This window comes from Paramisgurnus dabryanus, chromosome 17, assembly GCF_030506205.2.
Source record: "Paramisgurnus dabryanus chromosome 17, PD_genome_1.1, whole genome shotgun sequence".
NCBI classification, from domain to species: Eukaryota; Metazoa; Chordata; class Actinopteri; order Cypriniformes; family Cobitidae; genus Paramisgurnus; species Paramisgurnus dabryanus.
The window spans coordinates 33,195,423-33,212,561 of record NC_133353.1 but is presented as its reverse complement, the minus strand read 5'-3'; the positions used below and the strand labels follow the sequence as shown (position 1 = coordinate 33,212,561).

General features: G+C 35.8%; 1 protein-coding gene across 2 annotated transcripts; it reads right to left on the bottom strand.

Moving 5' to 3' along the window:
- Positions 1-96: 96 nt before the first annotated feature.
- ncmap (non-compact myelin associated protein) lies at positions 97-9,033 on the bottom strand. 2 transcript variants are annotated; one of them, XM_065288238.2, is made up of 4 exons: positions 8,783-9,033; positions 2,418-2,509; positions 2,023-2,107; positions 97-672 (listed from the first exon to the last, which is right to left on the bottom strand). In XM_065288238.2, exons 2-4 carry the CDS (start codon positions 2,494-2,496, stop codon positions 393-395), a joined length of 444 nt encoding a protein of 147 aa, XP_065144310.1. In that variant the 5' UTR covers positions 2,497-2,509; positions 8,783-9,033; the 3' UTR covers positions 97-392. The 2 variants fall into 2 exon arrangements, with proteins under 2 accessions (XP_065144310.1, XP_065144309.1); XM_065288237.2 differs by having other exon boundaries at positions 8,794-9,033.
- Positions 9,034-17,139: the final 8,106 nt, after the last annotated feature.

Here is a 17,139-nt window from a genome sequence, read left to right as displayed (position 1 = left end):
GTGCAAATGATAATATATAATACACAGTAAATGGACTGGACATCCTTTGATCTTGTCCAATTCCATTTCAATCAACAATAAACAGTATTCTGCTCCTTGCAGTAAAATATATATATTTTAATCTATATTATTTCATCACCAAATTCAGTGTGAAGTATTAAACTATATTCATGTCAAGTGTCAGGACAATTTAAATGTTCCTGAGGTCCTTCATTATAATATTTGGGGTCTTAAAGGTTTCTGTAATGCCAAGCTTGTCTGGAAGGCACCCAATGTTCCACAAGACCCCAGTTGTGCAGTGAATCTGGGCCCCATTTCTTGGGCCTCTTTCACAGATTTGTTCATCGTGGTGTCTCTGTGTTTCTACACATGTGAGTCCAGAGGTTGTTCTGCTATGTGTTGTCCACTGTTGGCACATCATGTATCGTCACTATGGTTGAACCGCTTGTGTTGCTGAAATGCTCTCCGTTACTTTGGTCCATGTTACTGAGGTTCACCCGTGGTATGCGAAATTCGCTCTCTGAAGGTGCGTTGGAGTTGGAATGCGTGAAGCTTCCATTGACTGAACTTGCCAGGTTGCTCATGGCCAGGTTTGTATTTGTGGTAGTAGAGGAGACCTTCTTTCTGGTTTTGGTGGTGCTCCCTGCCATCATCCTTTTCGCATGGGTTCTCCTGTCATGGAGTTAATGACAAATTATTAATGGCGAAAAAAACTAAATGATCTATAAAAAGTAAGATTTAAAAGAAAAATGATACATTTTAATAAAAAATAATAATTCTAAGTATCTTTGACAGGAATATGTGACAAGCACGCGACGTCGCAGCTGACAGCTCCGCCCTGAAGTTATACACGTCATTAATATTAATAACCACAATAAAAGCAACTTTGGATTATACATCAGATAAAAAAACATGTAATCTGAGCACTTTATAAGAACAAACAATTGTATTTCATAAAAAATGTGTGTCAGTCACCGATAATGTGTTTTTGAGAAGGTAAATTGTTTAATAATGACGTGATTACGTACTTAGCGCGCTTACAGAAAAAGCTCCGCCCACACGCTTTTCTGATTGGATAAGTTTTTGATTAAACTGTCGCTTCTCGTCGTGTTCTGTCAGAAAATTGCTTTTCGCTGGAATGTTATCGCGTCATATTTATTAAAACTGGTACATTAAACTTTGCAAATTAGTACGTTTTATGCTTAATTCTTAAATCTAATGGGACGAGACACGCAATAGGATAAAAAGTACTGGAACGCGCTTAACCCCTGGCCGGGTTTACCCATTGAGACGATGCTAGTCTTCGACAAAGATATCGGGTTGCTGCGGAGATGTCACGGTGGACTCAGGTAATCCTTTACCTTCACGTAGCGTTGCGCATAAGGATCGGCATATGACGTCAAAATATCGCGAGAGAATTGACTGTGCTATCGTGTTACTTTGATGTCATACGCCGATTGGTCTGCGCAGCGGCACGTGAGGTCGAATACACCTCTGTAACTTGTAATTTTCTCTGTTGAACATATAAAAATCTGACTTTTGTAATATTATCTTCATATTATCATAGCAAAATAGAGGTGGTGGACATGGTCTCTTCTCTCCTCTCACTTTTTATTGACACACACAGCATAGATATGTATAATAAAGGCTAGATGTCTTACGTCGGAGTCTCTAACGTCATCACCTGGCGGCCATCTTACCACAGGCAGCTCGCTCACTCGTAGCTTGCTCAATTTTCAAACGGTTTGGTTTCTTACAAACGTTATTAACGTGGCTATAATTATGGATGCTTTAACATAATTTTTTTTGTATAAGTATGCAGTGTCATAAGTACATATTTGACGTTTATAACAAACTATAACACTCGGAAACTCGGAGAGAGGCTTGTTCAGATGAATCGGTTGAATTCTATTTTTAGACCTCAGCCTTAAAATATCTTGCTATTGTTAGAAGACAATGACTTCACTTCACCTCATGGTATGTGACTAAACCATAATGCTTCGCATCAAAATGTTGTCATACCTGTTGTACGTCTTGAGAACTATGAGCAGAAATGTGAGAATGATGATTATTCCAATGACGATTACAGCTATCATGGCTCCTGAGCCTGTGAAAACAAGAAACAGAGTCATCTCTCACTGACTACTGTAAAGTGCAAACATTATGGGTTGAAAAGATTCTATACAAGCGTAAGCACATAATAATTCAACAAAATCTAAAAATGCCAAAGCAGGAAAAAAGTGCAGGAAAAAGTATGTCACTTCTAGTATGTACTTTAAAGAGGAAAATTTAATGTGAATTATTTGAAATATGTTGTAGAACAGGTTTTAGGAAGTATGCTGAATACTGAATGTACATTTCTTAATCCCAAAGTATGCCAAAGGTATTGTTATCACAGACAGCAAACACAAACTTACTCTGGGTGAGGATTTGATCCTTAGATTTGGTGACTGCTGTTGTATTCAGGGACACAGACGCTGTGGTGATCCTTTGCATCTTTAGAATTGTTCTGAAATGAACAAAAGATAAAAATTATACAAATACTGATTCCCAGTTAGGCAATGAAACATGCTGGGTTATTTTCAACCCATCGAGTCAAACACTTTGGGTTAAATAAACCCAAAAAATTTTTTATATTTGATCCAACTATGGGTTAAAACAACACAGTATTTTTTTTAGAGTGTACAATTTACTCAAAAACTAAAATATTTCATCTTAATATTTTGCTTAAAGAGACATTCCACTTTTTTTGAAAATATGCTCATTTTCCAGCTCTCCTAGGATTTGATTTTTACTGTTTTGGAATCCATTCAGCTGATCTCCAGGTCTGGCGCTCTAGCACTTTTAGCATAGCTTAGCACAATCCATTGAATCTGATTAGACCATTAGCATCTTGCTAAAAATAACCAAAAATAATAAGAGTTTCAATATTTTGCCTATTTAAATTTGACTCTTCTGTAGTTACATTGTGTACTAAGGCTTAAATTGTGTACTAAAATAAAAAGATGTGATTTTCTAGGCAGATATGGCTAGGAACTATACTCTCATTCTGGCGTAATAATCAAGGACTTTGCTGATATAACATGGCTGCAGCAGGCGTAGTGATATTACGCACTGCCCGAAAATAGTCGCCTTGGTGACTTTCAATAGCATGGGTCTGTTTTGTTTTTTGCTAATGGTCTAATCAGATTCAATGGATTGTGCTAAGCTATGCTAAAAGTGCTAGCACCAGACCCAGAGATTAGGAGATCGGCTGAATGGATTCCAAAACGGTAAGAATGAAATCTTTAACTCTTGGGGAGCTGAAAAATGAGCATTTTTAAAAAAAAAGTGGAATGTCCCTTTAAAAAAATTTGTTTTTTTAATATATAAATATAAAATATAAAATGTATATATATTGTATTTATATTGATATATATTAGGATATGTCAGTACAAGATGTTTTTAAATGAAGGCACATCAAACATGCATTTTAGTCTGGGAATAGGAGAAGCCCTGTCCGGGAAACCGCCCATATACAAACAAAAGCATGTTAGATAACATGTTTCCCTTTTACAAAACAACAAACATAAAAAGATTCGAGCTGCTTCTTTGGGAAACATTTAGATTAACCACGTGATTTGTTATGTTTACTGAGAGACTAATATAGTTTAGAAATCACACGTTTGTGAGTCATAATCTTTTATGGCTTCTGAGATATTCTGCACAGGATCGATTAAATTGATTCATTGAATTTATTAAATGGATATTTGAAAACCTTAATATGGTTAAAGCGAATGTGTTGAGGAAAAAAATTGAGATGTTTATTATTCTTTTATATGTTTGCCAGCAATAAAACGCTTCAACTTCCCTTCCTTTTTTTAATTGCTTAACACTCGTATCTTCAACTTCATCTGAAAACTAAACTTTTGTTTCCTTCAGGTCTGCAATTTTTTGAGTGATGAATTAAAAGCATTATCCAAAAAATTACAAATGTGACCATGTCTGTGAAATCCAGGTTAAAGTCTCTTTAATCTAATGGTGAAATTAAGAGCATCAAAGCATTGATTTCACATTGATTTAAATCTTTGACATGACCTTAAAATCAATATATTAAAGATATCAAGGTTATAATTCTTTACATTATGTTGTACTCTATAAACTCCCTGACCATTGTGCATTACTGATGTAAGGCTATAGACCTGTGCTTCATTAAAACTTCAAAATTATACACGTGAATTTGACATTAGATTTAATCTGCCTATAACAAGATGAAAACCCAAAGCTTAGAAGGGATGGGTCAGACACAAATTACATAATTGAACATAAACATGCATCTTTATCGTTGACTATCACTGCCTTAATGCAAAACATGCAAAACCTTTAGTGTCGTACATTATATGAGTGTTGGGAGCGTTATAGGAATGTTCACAGCAATAACAAGAAAAGAGGAACAAGAAAACTTCTTAGTCAAAAGCGAATCGATTAAAAATATCTTTGTGTCACTTTAAAAGATCCACTTTGTAATGTTTTATGTTGCATTGGTAGTCATCTTATACTGACACCAAGAGGTGGGCATAGAGCATCATGCAAAAACAATACATTTCGGTTGCCAAAAATATTGTTGAAACTTTTACCATGATTATTCATAATATTCAGATGATCATGTGGTCTCAATGTGAAGATTCAACCCGCTCCATGTAAAATATAAAAGCTTTTGTTAGGCTTGACTAGTGTAGGTGACTTCAAACATGGATTTTTTCCATTTATTTAGTTGGAAAATTATAGTATCTTGTACTTATTGAGTCTTAGTTTGCCTGCGGCCCGAGGTGCTGGGATAAGCAGCCACCCCGTGACCCTGAAGAGGATAAGCAAGTTCAATTCAAGTTAATTTTGACAGGCAATTTTTGTGTACCTAATAATCCATAAGCAACATGAGATGAAAGCAGATCAAATAAGCGTTTCTAAAAATGCTGCATTGTTTATCTTCAATCGTTGCATCTGACATAACAGCAATATAAATTTTTTCTCTTTGAAGAACAATTGAAGCCACCGAAAACGTATAGCTTTCATTGATTTGCACCATCACCAACTGCATCCTTGTTATTTTCAGCACAAGCACTTTTACGAAGTTAAAACAACCGGGGTTGGCTCCTTTTGAGTATTTCTGACAGAAGCAATCAGCGCTGATAGAAGGTAAAATACAAGCACGCTACCACCAAAGAACAGCAAATAGTTGTAAATTGTGTTGCCTGGGCTACAAGGTGAATCATATGAAGTCCAGTTCTGTTTCACACCGCCATAAAACACTATTATACACTCACTGATACAAGTGTCAGACTGTGACACTTGATTTTATTTATAGTCACTTTAAACTACAGTGTACAGCAAAGCTGGGACAGAACAAGAAAAATGTTCAAAATCTTACCAGAGTCTTATTTCTGGTACATTCAGCTCAAAATGTAAAATTTTTTACTTGTTAAACTGGATCAAAAGATTAGAAATTAAAAAAATATTAGAAATATTATACAAAAGTAATTCATGCATTGTCAAAAATAAAGGCCCAAAAGCAGTCACTGGGGCAGTGAGTACCCTTAAAAAGCTCCTACCATTTAGGTACCAATATATACCTTTGAGGAACTAATATGCACTCTTTGGGTACTTTTAGAAAGGGTACCGTCCCAGTGACAGACTTTGTAACTTTATTTCTGAAAGTGGTTGTTAAGCGTTTGATGTTCGGCAAGTCATAAAAGTGTTCTTCAAAAAGTTTGTTTAATCTCTGCTTATGGGAATGCAAACATTATGGGGCGGTTTCCTGAACAGTGCTTTACCAAGTCACCGACTAAAACGCATGTTTGAGCTGCTTTAATTTCAAAACACCTCGCACAGACATACTTCATAACATAATCCGTATCATTGTTTTGTCTTAAGATGCACCAAAGTACAGTTTTTTGTAAAGTTTGTTTGTAAAAATGACTTAAATGTCCTTATATAACTAAGGCTTAGTCCTGGATTAATCTAAACCCTGTCCGGGAAACCACCCCTCTATTAGCCATCAAGACAAAATTTTAGTGATGCACCGATGTATCGGCCGCCGATATTTATCGGCCGATTTTTGATAAATTTGAAACCATCGGCATATCGGCAATATCTCGAGAAAGGCCGATACCGATTGTTTATTAATTAACTGCATAAAGAAATCCAGTATATGTAAAAAAAAAAATGAGTTAATGTTGTTAATAAAATAAATGCTGAATAGCAAAATCCACCTTTGAAGGTTGTCAGGCTGTCTTATTATATTTGTTTTAGCTTAATTTGTGCCTCTCTTATTATGTTGGTCAGTTGAATGTTAATTAGATCCAATCCATGTTCAGGAAAAATAATTTGATTCAGAAATAAACTAGCTAATAGACCAACTGTATAGGATTGTATACAAGTGTTTAATATCGGTATCGGCATCGGTATCGGCCAGAAGTTGTCTGTTTAAATCGGTATCGGTATCGGCCTAAAAAAATCCTATCGGTGCATCCCTATCTGATAATTTATTCATGATATTTTTATTAAAATGCACGGTTAGAAAAAAATTGTCGAAACATGTACACCAGCTATCACTGGGGCAATAGCCTTTAAAAAGGTCCTAATATGTACCATTAGGCACAGATATGTATATATTTGGTATCTATATGTACCCCTGAGGTACTTATATAAATTATTTTTACTTTTTTGAAAGGGTACTGCCTCAGCGACAGGTGTACCAGGGTTTTCCTATAAACGGTCACACTATTGTGTATCACAAACCGAGATAAGATTTGGTTGGATGGGTAAAAACAAACTTCCACTATGGGAAACTGCGTAATTTGAACTACCTGGTATCACACTTCTCTCTTTATTGTGTGAAAGACTGACCATTTTCTATGGTACACACAGCAGGAGATTTATTACCCATTGTGCATATTTGCATATAAAAAGCTATCAGTTATGTAAAACCTGTTTAGTAATTACACTATCATTATCAAGCGCAACACCAAAACGTATGAGTCACCCTTATTGACAGAAAAAGTGGTCAAAAATGGTCGCTGTCACAGAGGCCGTACCCATTAAATAAATACACTATCTGTACCTAAAATAATATATATTAGGAACTTTTTAACAAAAGCTTTTTTTGATTTACTGTTTTCCAATAAAATCATCCTATATAATGTAAAGAACATTCTGTGAAAATATAACCTCGATATCTTAAATGTTCACTAAGTAAGATCATGCCAAAGATTGAAATCATTGATGGAAATCAAACTTGGATGCTACTATAAGACTTTAACCTGGATTTCACAAACATGGTCACAAGTTGAAAGTGAACACCACTGATGTAAAACACTGCAGAAGCACTAGTTAGTTAGAAATGACTAAAGGTGATCTTTAACCCCTTTAACTCTCGTGACACCTTTTAAAAGTGCATTATAATGTTTTTAGCAAAAGTACAGGTGTGGTCATAACTTATCTCCAAACATCTATTATGTTTCTGCGTAACTTTGTTTCTATATTTGCTGTTATTATTTTTTAAATAGCTGTAATCATGCATAACTAAATGAGAGATTAAAAATAAAAATAATATAAAGTTTTGCTGTAACAGGCGCATTCATTGTATGATGAAACTTAGATGTGATGAAATTTTGTTAATATTTCTCCACCTGTAAATCACAGGTGTGCTCATCTATGTCTGGTGTGCAGTAGACGTCACAATGTTTCTATACACGCGCCATTGCTGATCCCTGCCCTAAATCTTCAGTTCCCCTGACTCAAACAATGAGCCGATTCATTATTCACGGTCGCAGGTATATGTCCATCTCAGGAGGACGGATTCTCGAACCCTTAATTGTTCGCTCGAAAAAAAACTACCAACTCTAGCCTGAATACAGATCTTGGAAAAGTTTAACCGAACATCAAAATGAATGCAGGCTCGCTGTTGTTTACAGGATCCCTGTGTATTGTTCCTGAACGCCAGGACACAAAAAGACTTTCAGAAGCTCGGGCAGAGCTTTGTGTCCAATGTCAGGCTAATGTTGCAATCACATCAAAGAGGCTTAAAAAGAAAGTAGAAACACTAAAGAAAACTCGAGACTATATGTTAGTGTTTGTTTATCAGATTCTCGCTGGACGTATAGAATAAAACAATCTCTTGGGTTTTCTCAATGACATAAAAACAATTACAGACAAAAATCCAGAAGGTTCTTATTTCAATATTATGTATCGTATGATCGCGCATAAGCCAATACAAACAAAATGGATATGATGGCATAACAACCAACTTTCTAATGCCAAAACATCAAATATGGTATTTGGATTTTTTTTATTTATTTACTATTTACATAAAATCATAATGTAAATACAATTTGTGAAAATATAACATTGATATATATTTAATATTGAGTCATGTCAAAGATTGAAATCGATGACTAAAATCAAACTTCCTTGGATTTAGTCTGGACTTCACAGACCTGACATAGTTAAATAAATTTGTTCACTTTAATTGGTCACGTTTACAATTTTAGCTGTACGACATATGAGAATAATCTGGCTGTATAAATATTCAGAGTCCTCGATGTCAAAAGCACAAGAATGCTAACTATTTAACTAGCTTTGTTTATTCACAATCTGTCCATTTGACTTATTTGGTCACATCTAGATAACATTGAAGGTCTTTAACCTAATGAGACCCTTAGATCTCCAGCCTGAGGAAAACAACAGATACACACACTAATAAATGTAAACACAGCAAATCTCTATTGTATTATTTCTTCAATACCTGTGTCTCACCTGTACAGTCGGTCTCTGTCATGGAGCTTCTCCCTCCACAGAATCAATTCCTCCACTCCCCCTTTTTTAATCAGATGAGGTGAGCATAGTCCATGCACTCAACACTGCTTAAATAAACAACACGGACTAATCCACGACCACAAATCCATCTGAAAACGAGTGAAAATTCACCTACCAATGTAGGCAAAAGAAAGAGTTTCAGTCTTTGGCAGTGAGGTAGACACGACGTGCCGTATCAGAGCGCTCTGGACTGAATGTGCTAGCTGGTTTTTCAGGTCTGGCCTGGCCCACAAGGCGTGCCACATTCACAACGCAATTCACACGCTTTAATCTTAGTCAACACCACCCGGCTTCAATTAAACACACACGGATGCTTAGGGCCACACAGCGGGGATTCTTCATTGACTTACAGTATTTGCATGGTCAAATTTAATGATAGAAAATCATTAGAGGATTGTAAAGCACTGATAATGTAACTCTATGCAAATCACAGCTGTGGAGTGAGCTGATTTGGTTTACAGATGAATTATAATCAGATTACTGCATTCCTACCACGCTCGGATACAATAAGATGATTCAAGCAGATACCTGAATAATTGAGGAGTTTTGGGTTCAGAGGCTACACTTAAACACACAAAAAAATGCAACTCAGCGCTCGATCAAAAAGAGACAAACTTAGCTGTTGGGTTAAAATAGCTCTGAAAATGTTTACATTTGGTTAAAATGACCCAGCATGGGTTAAATTACAACCCAGCAGGCTGGGCTCACCCCTTTTTGACCCAATGTTGAAAATAACCCAGCATTTTTCAGAGTGCATTCTCAGAAAAAAGCTGTCACTGGGGCAGTACCCTTTACAAGGCCATAATATGTACCATTAAGTACACATTTGGTACAAATATGTACCTTTGGAATACTAATTTGGACTCCATAGGGAAAATGATGTACTTTTTAAAGGGGCACCGCCCCAGCAGCTTTTGTACCTATTGCTATACCTATATTTCTAAGCAGGTCTGGCTCTACGGGGGGCCAGGGTGGGCCTGGCCCACCTAATCAGAAGCTTGACTGACCCTGGCCCCTCACCACATAACAGCCAATCTTTTGGCCAAAAATCTGTAATGTTATAATATATTAACAGAAATGAGAATAATTCTTAAGAAAACCTAATTTCAGATAAAATTTAAATTTTTAGTTTGTTTTAGTTGATGTAAATAGTTATTTTAAAAGAACTGACCCTTTTTTATCAAATATAAAGTTACTTAATTGTTACAAGGTGTCAAAAAATATTACAAATGCAAAAAGAGAGAATGTAAAAATAAACATGTTAACCATTTTTATATATAAAGTTACTAAGTAATTCCAAAATATGTACAAAAAAATGAAGAAAACATCTTACACAACCCTAACAATTGTCTTAAATATATGATATTAAAACTATAGACATGTGAGATTAAAGCATTAAAGAACCCCCCCAATCCGATCGGCCCACCTGGAATATCACTTGGCCCACCTTTCATCTCATATCTGGAGCCGGGCCTGTTTCTGAGAGTGTAGGGAAGACACATATTAAAATTATTACACATTTTAAAATAAAACACATTACACCTTAAATTTTCCAGATTTTTTTCTGCCATGGCATGTATTAATTGTATGCACCAAAACAAAATTTTTGGGTCACATCGTTACTGATGACATAAGTGATGATGAGGAAATATAGTAGTCAACATTTGAAGTGGATCAAAAACGTTCATCAAAGTTGTCCTAAGACAAGAACGGGTATTGGGCATTGGCTTTAAGACAACTTTTAGGAAAAGTTTTGATCCACTTCAAATGTTGACTAGTGTATATAGGCAGCATAATATGATCAGAGCTATTGAACTGAACTGCTCTATGAAACAGGCAGCCAATTAGAGCAGAGCTCAACATTATTATTCATAACCTTTTCAAATAAGGTAATAATAGACCATTTTATTCTAAAGGCAAATCCTAGGGTTGTAAATGGACATGTAAAACCATTTCTGGATCATTTTTGCCTTAATAAAGCCACAAACCTTCTATGTAGACATTAGAAAACAATTGAACATACTGTATCAATGCATTCTTTGGCACCTTTAAATGTTTTGTCTTGTCTTTTATCTATCTAAGTTGAATGAATGTTTGTGGGAATATAGCTGTTTAATGTTATGTAGCAGAACAAGATTAAACTTTTGTGTTAAGATGAGTCATACTTTGGTGTATTCTGTATCCTGTTTTTTATAAAAGGCCACCTAAGTGAAAGTGTGTATTTCATCCAAGCACACATGCGTCAATAACAGAAAGGGGACGTTTGTTCCTTTTGAGGGTGAGCGATCCCATGACTGAGTTTCACTGGTGGGTTTTCCAGTCGGCCAGCCAGGGCCAGGTGCCACAATGAGAATCAAGTTACTGTACCTTTAAAAAGCAAACGTGTTTTCTTTCTTTCTCCAACAAGACTCACTTTCTGTCCTCCATATCATCCTCTGAGTGTTTTAATGCAGAAGTCTGATTAATGAAATGACACTTGCATATTTAATTCACTTCTTTAGTCTCCTCTACTCTTTCAATGCCTCAACTCTTTTTCGTGAGGTGTAACTAAGCTTCACGGTCCCAGTGGGCAAATGTGGTTCCTGTTTGGGACTTTTCCCTTTTTCATATGGGACGCTTTTTGTCATGAGGCATCGTTTACTTCTAAAGGTCCTCAGCTTTCACAAACAACTGGAGGAGAGTTGAGACGTGACTCTATTGTCCTCGGCCTCAATCTTGTTTAAACAGAGATGATCTATGATGCTTACCGCCATCAGCGGTTTGCGTCATGTGATCTGAATGATTGATCTTTGTTTAACAAAGATTGTGTCATGCAATGATATGTGCAAGGCTGTTCTTCAAGACACTTTCATAATCGTTTTCCTTTAACTGTTACAATCTTAAAAATGCTATTTTGGGGGTTGTTTTAACCCATTGTTGGGTCAAATATAATTAATTACCCCAACGGCTGGGTTCGTCCCTTTTTTACCCAAACCCAAGTGTAGTGCAGTCGGATATTGGAAAAGAAATGAATTAATTTATAAGTGTTTTTTTAAACTTATGAACTTTCCAGCATTTCTGTCAAAATTATGAATTGTTGTGTTAGATAGTATTTTTGATGGAAAGTTGTGCCAAATGCATTTCCCATGCCATTGCTGATCATGGGTTCGATTCCCATGGAACACACATTTACATTTCCTTGGGTTTGAACTATAGACTGTAAAAAATCAGGATGTAGTGTACGTGATGTCACCCATAAGTGTGTGAAGGGCTTTTTTGAAGCCAATAGTTGGTGGGGCCTGCCGTCGCCATCTTAGCATTGAGTCGCTGGGCATCACTCGCGGATGGGTAAAATGGGTTAAGAGGTGGGACGTGGGTGAAGCTGAAGGAGATGGTTGCTGAAACCACGGTGACAGCAGTGGCAGGTCACTTGTCACTAAAGTGGCCACGCCCTTAATTATGCAGAACTTTAAGGCTTAATAAAAATGTAAACGGATGAGTTACAAAAAAATTCAGCTATATATATTGAATAAAAATTTGTTATATAGACCAAAATCACTTTTTGTACCAGGCTGTAAACACAATTATTTTTTGCTATAAAGTTGGGCATTTTAACATGGGGGTCTATAGGAATTGACTTCCTTTTGGAGCCAGTTGATGAATTGCAGTTTACGTCACTTCCGTTTTGCTTCACGATAGAGATCGGAAGGTTGCCCCTTGGTTTGAACCCATGACCTTTTGCACTGCTAACGCAATGCTTTACCAATGAGCTATACAGGAGATCTTGTAAAATATTCACGGAAAGTCGTGTTTTATTCATGAAAAATTTGAGCAAAAAAAATTTTTTCGTTTAATTTTATGTATTGTTCCCTCATTGTTTTTTCTATTTTCTTACCATTGTCGCTTGGGTTTGGGGTTAGAATCACTTTCTGTTGCATTTTTAGTAGGGATGCACCAAATCCAGATTTTTTTTGCGTTTGGCCGAAACCGAATACCGAATCCTACTCGCATCCTTATTCCATTAACACAGTAAAACACATTAATGAAGTAAACAACGTCCACAGCAGTGTATTTTTCATTTTGTTTGATTTCAACTGTAAAAAAAGGATAGGTAACATTATGCCAGGATGACAAGTGGGAAAAACTATTTTGACAATTACCATAAGCCTAAGCATAATGAAAGCGAAGCAGTGTGATGCGCTAGTTTTTTCCAGGTGCGTCCACGAAATGTGAACCGCCCCTAAGGCTCACCGAAAAAAATTCTTATTTCCACGTCAGCACCCGATGTGTGTAATCATCGGCCATGTGACGTCGACCAGCGTAGCGCAAGCTCAGGGTTCGGTTTGGTGGAAAAAAATCTAAGATTCGGCCCAACCCGAACCCCGTCAAAAAGACCAGCATTCGGCCGAATCCGAATCCTGGATTCGGTGCATCCCTAATTTTTAGACATCCTAACCCAAACCCCAACTCCAGGCGAGAATAGTTTTAAAAGTGGAAGAAAAACATGTAAAAACCAATACATAAAAGTACATCCTAACCCAAACCCTAAGCGAAAATGATTTAAAAATAATAAGAAAAAAAATGAGAAAAAAATGACACAAAAAATAAATTTGTTCAATGGACACGATAAACTATAGAAATTTGTGCAAGTGACACAAAAAAGACATTCGTGCGCAAGGCACGAAATAAAACCAGTATTATGTGCCATGGACACGAATAAATTAATCAAATTTATCGTGACGATAACACAACTTTATATTATGATAAAAATAATGTATAGCTTGAATATCACTTTGGATAAAAGTATCTGTCAAATGCGTAAATGTAAACTTAAAATGTCAATTAAAATATGTTTTTAAAGTGATTATTATAAAAAACAAAATCTAAATCTGTACAAAAAGGTGCTTGTGTGTATATATAAACATGTAAAAAATTATCCTTTTTTTGTTCAAGTCTTTAGTCATTTAGTGAGCTGCTCATGGAGGGTGCATACACCATCTGTTTAACAGATATTAAAGATTACAGCTTTAACCCGGCTGTGTTTCCATTGCTCATTAGCAAACGCATGACGACCACAGGTACACACAACACTGCAATCATTAACCACCTTTAGGTCATTACACATCCGGCTTCAAGATTACAGTGTTTACATAGCTAAAGCTGTCTTAATGTGACCCTTTATCATATTAAAACTTCCTTTATCCAGCAAGAGAAAGGCATACAGATCAATAATTATTTTTAAAATAGATGACAGAAAAAATATTGAATAATTGACTTCAGTAAATACCATCGTTTACATTTACGGATTTGGCAGATGCCTTTATCCAAAGCAACAAGTAGGGCATTTAATCTTCATCTTTTTTTATCAGTATGTTTGTTCCATGGGATCGAACCCATGACATTTGCGTTGCTAACACAATGCTTGACCAAATAAAGCTACAGGATCACTGTTTTTTATAGTACAGGATGAGATCCTCTGTACCAAGATCAACTGCATATATGAAAACATTATGATTCAGGAGCACAATATTATTATTTGTATCAGTTTTTCTCAGTATATGACATACAAGTTTGTCTGATTTTTACCTTCAGTACCTGTATTTCAGGAAACTGTCTGGGATATCCTGATAGACAGATATCAGATTTGCAGGTGTGTCCCGTTCTCCCTATTGAGGAACTTGACTTCTTTCTTCTGTTACAGTTACAGTTAAACCTTAACATTCGATAAAACATTTACTGCCATTGACTTTATTAGAAAACAAATGTGACTTTGAAATTGGTGTGTTCATACAACAAAACTGTTCAAATGCAAAATGGCTCCCACACCATAGTTCATTTAAAATTTAAGGACCTTTCAATGACTTTCCAGGTCTAATACCCTCAAATTCAAGGATTAAATGTGGGACACATTTCAAGTGAGAGCAATGTTACATTGTGTTACCTTTTAAGATATATTGTTACAGTTCCCTTTCGAGGGAACTCGCGCTGCGTCACTGCGGTTACACTTTGGGGATGCCTCCAGGGGTAAGTGCGTCTGAATGTGTATATTAAATTCAACCAATGGTGAGGCTTAACGATAAAGACAGGGTGAAGCGGGAACCAGGAAGTATATCTCTATCTGAAATATTGCCAAAAATGGCGTTACAGTGACGCAGCAAGTATGGCAAGGGAGACGCAGCGTCTCATTCCCTTTTCAGGAAACAACCATTACATACATAACCCAAGACGTTTATATGTGTCCAACACAACTATGCAAAAAAGCATGGTATGAATCAACATTCGCATACAGAAGATATAAACATTTAAAGCGAACAGTTTAACACGTGTGCTTAAAAAGTCTAGAATTTTTATGATATTATCCTACACTACACCGGGAATAATATGGTTTTCCAGAAAACTTCTTGCATAAAATAGATTCAAGCACTTTCAATGACCTGTATCTATGTATGTATATTTTTCCCCCCAGATTCACAAACTTTTAAGGATTTCAAGGACCCATGGGAACTATCGGATGCACGTGGGTTGTTGCGGTTACACGCCTAATAAGCAGGTACGTTATATTTGTAGCAATAGCCAAAAAATACATTTTATGGCTCAAAATTATACATTTTTAACGCCAAAAATCATTAGGATATTAAGATCATGTACCATGAGGATATTTTGTAAATTCCCTACCATAAATATAGCAAAAATGTATTTATTTTTAGTAATATCATTTCTGGCTATTTGAGAAAAATATTTTTCTTAAATTTCACCACAGTATTTTATGTGGGTGAAGTCAAGCCCCATATAACCACAGACAACACCTGTAACCAAAACGACAGTATCAAAGATGGCAACTTCCCAAAAGTTCAAAAAAACTTTTTGTTGAAAAAAAAAACATGTACATTTTTAAGGCAGTCTCAATTTCCCTAATAAGATTCAGTGCTCAATGCAATTTCTATGGTTGTCAATCTCATAATCTTTTTATTGTGAATAGTTTCACATTTAATACAGGACTGTCAAGTATTCGGTTGCTGTACTGTACATGGCCTATTTAAACAGCCTGATACAATCTGAATGTAAAATGATCTTTATACAAATCAGTTAAAGAAAGAGAATCACAGGGTGTCTATTTAACTAAAGGTTTGCTTGTATGATTGTATCTGATGGTATGAGGAAAAAGATATACACGTGTTTGAATGAGGACATACCCTAGAAATTACTATAGTAGACCAACCCTAACAGTAGAAAAACAAAACAATTATTCATGGTTACAAATGAGATCAGATTAAACACTTTAATTACAAATTGATTGATCCATATCTAAATCTACCATCCCTATTATGATGGCTAGTTATTTATGCATCAGACTGGAGATTTGCACGAAGACTTTTTAGGGTAAAATGAATGCAGCAGAAAATTAAATGTGCAAAGCTCATTGTGCATACATTTTGAAGGACAATGAATATGTAAGCAAACATTGTAAAACAATAAAACATGATTACTTCTAATGAAGAGATTATCTGTACACACTATAATAATCATTTAATTGCTATTACGATCAAACCCTTACACCTAAATGTTATTATTTTACAATAATATTAAACTTCCTTTGCTTTTATATTGTTTTGCCTTTTTAAAAAGACTACTATTGTAAGCTCGCCATGGTAACGCCTGACTGATATGGTATTTACACATTAACAGAGAAATGAAGCGTCATCGAAAACATCAATCTAAAATCTAGTCACGCCCTTTTCTGTGTCAGTTCGAGTGTATGCGAGCAAAATGAAGAAGCTGCAAAGATTTTTAGGAATCATTGTATAGTTTTATTTATATATTTAAGCCAGTGAGAAACGAATAACAATCATATTTACACGAACATAAGCGAGAAACACCTCTGCAAATAAATACACACAGTGCTATACAGGACACAGACGTGTTATTGTAAATTATTGCTTTGTTTTTATGAACTACAGTTACAATACAAGACAATATCAATACAGATCAACAACAACAGTGATAAAACTTTCACTGCGTTACGAAGCAACTGCAACAACACACCAGTTAAAAAAAATCACCGCTTATCTGTAACAGCCCGGCTGTATCTCTTCATGCATTTCACTTTTCTTTTGAGTCCTCAAGTCTTCATTGTGACCTCAAACACGCACAAACAACACCACGTCTGTTCACACTGGTTTTCGGTAACCCGAAGCTTTGTTCACTCATGTGTCCCGAAACACAACAGAACGGAAAAGGCATGAAATTAGGTCTGCATTGTGAAATGAAAGTAAATGAGTCATTAGAAATGAATCAGAGTCTGTGTTC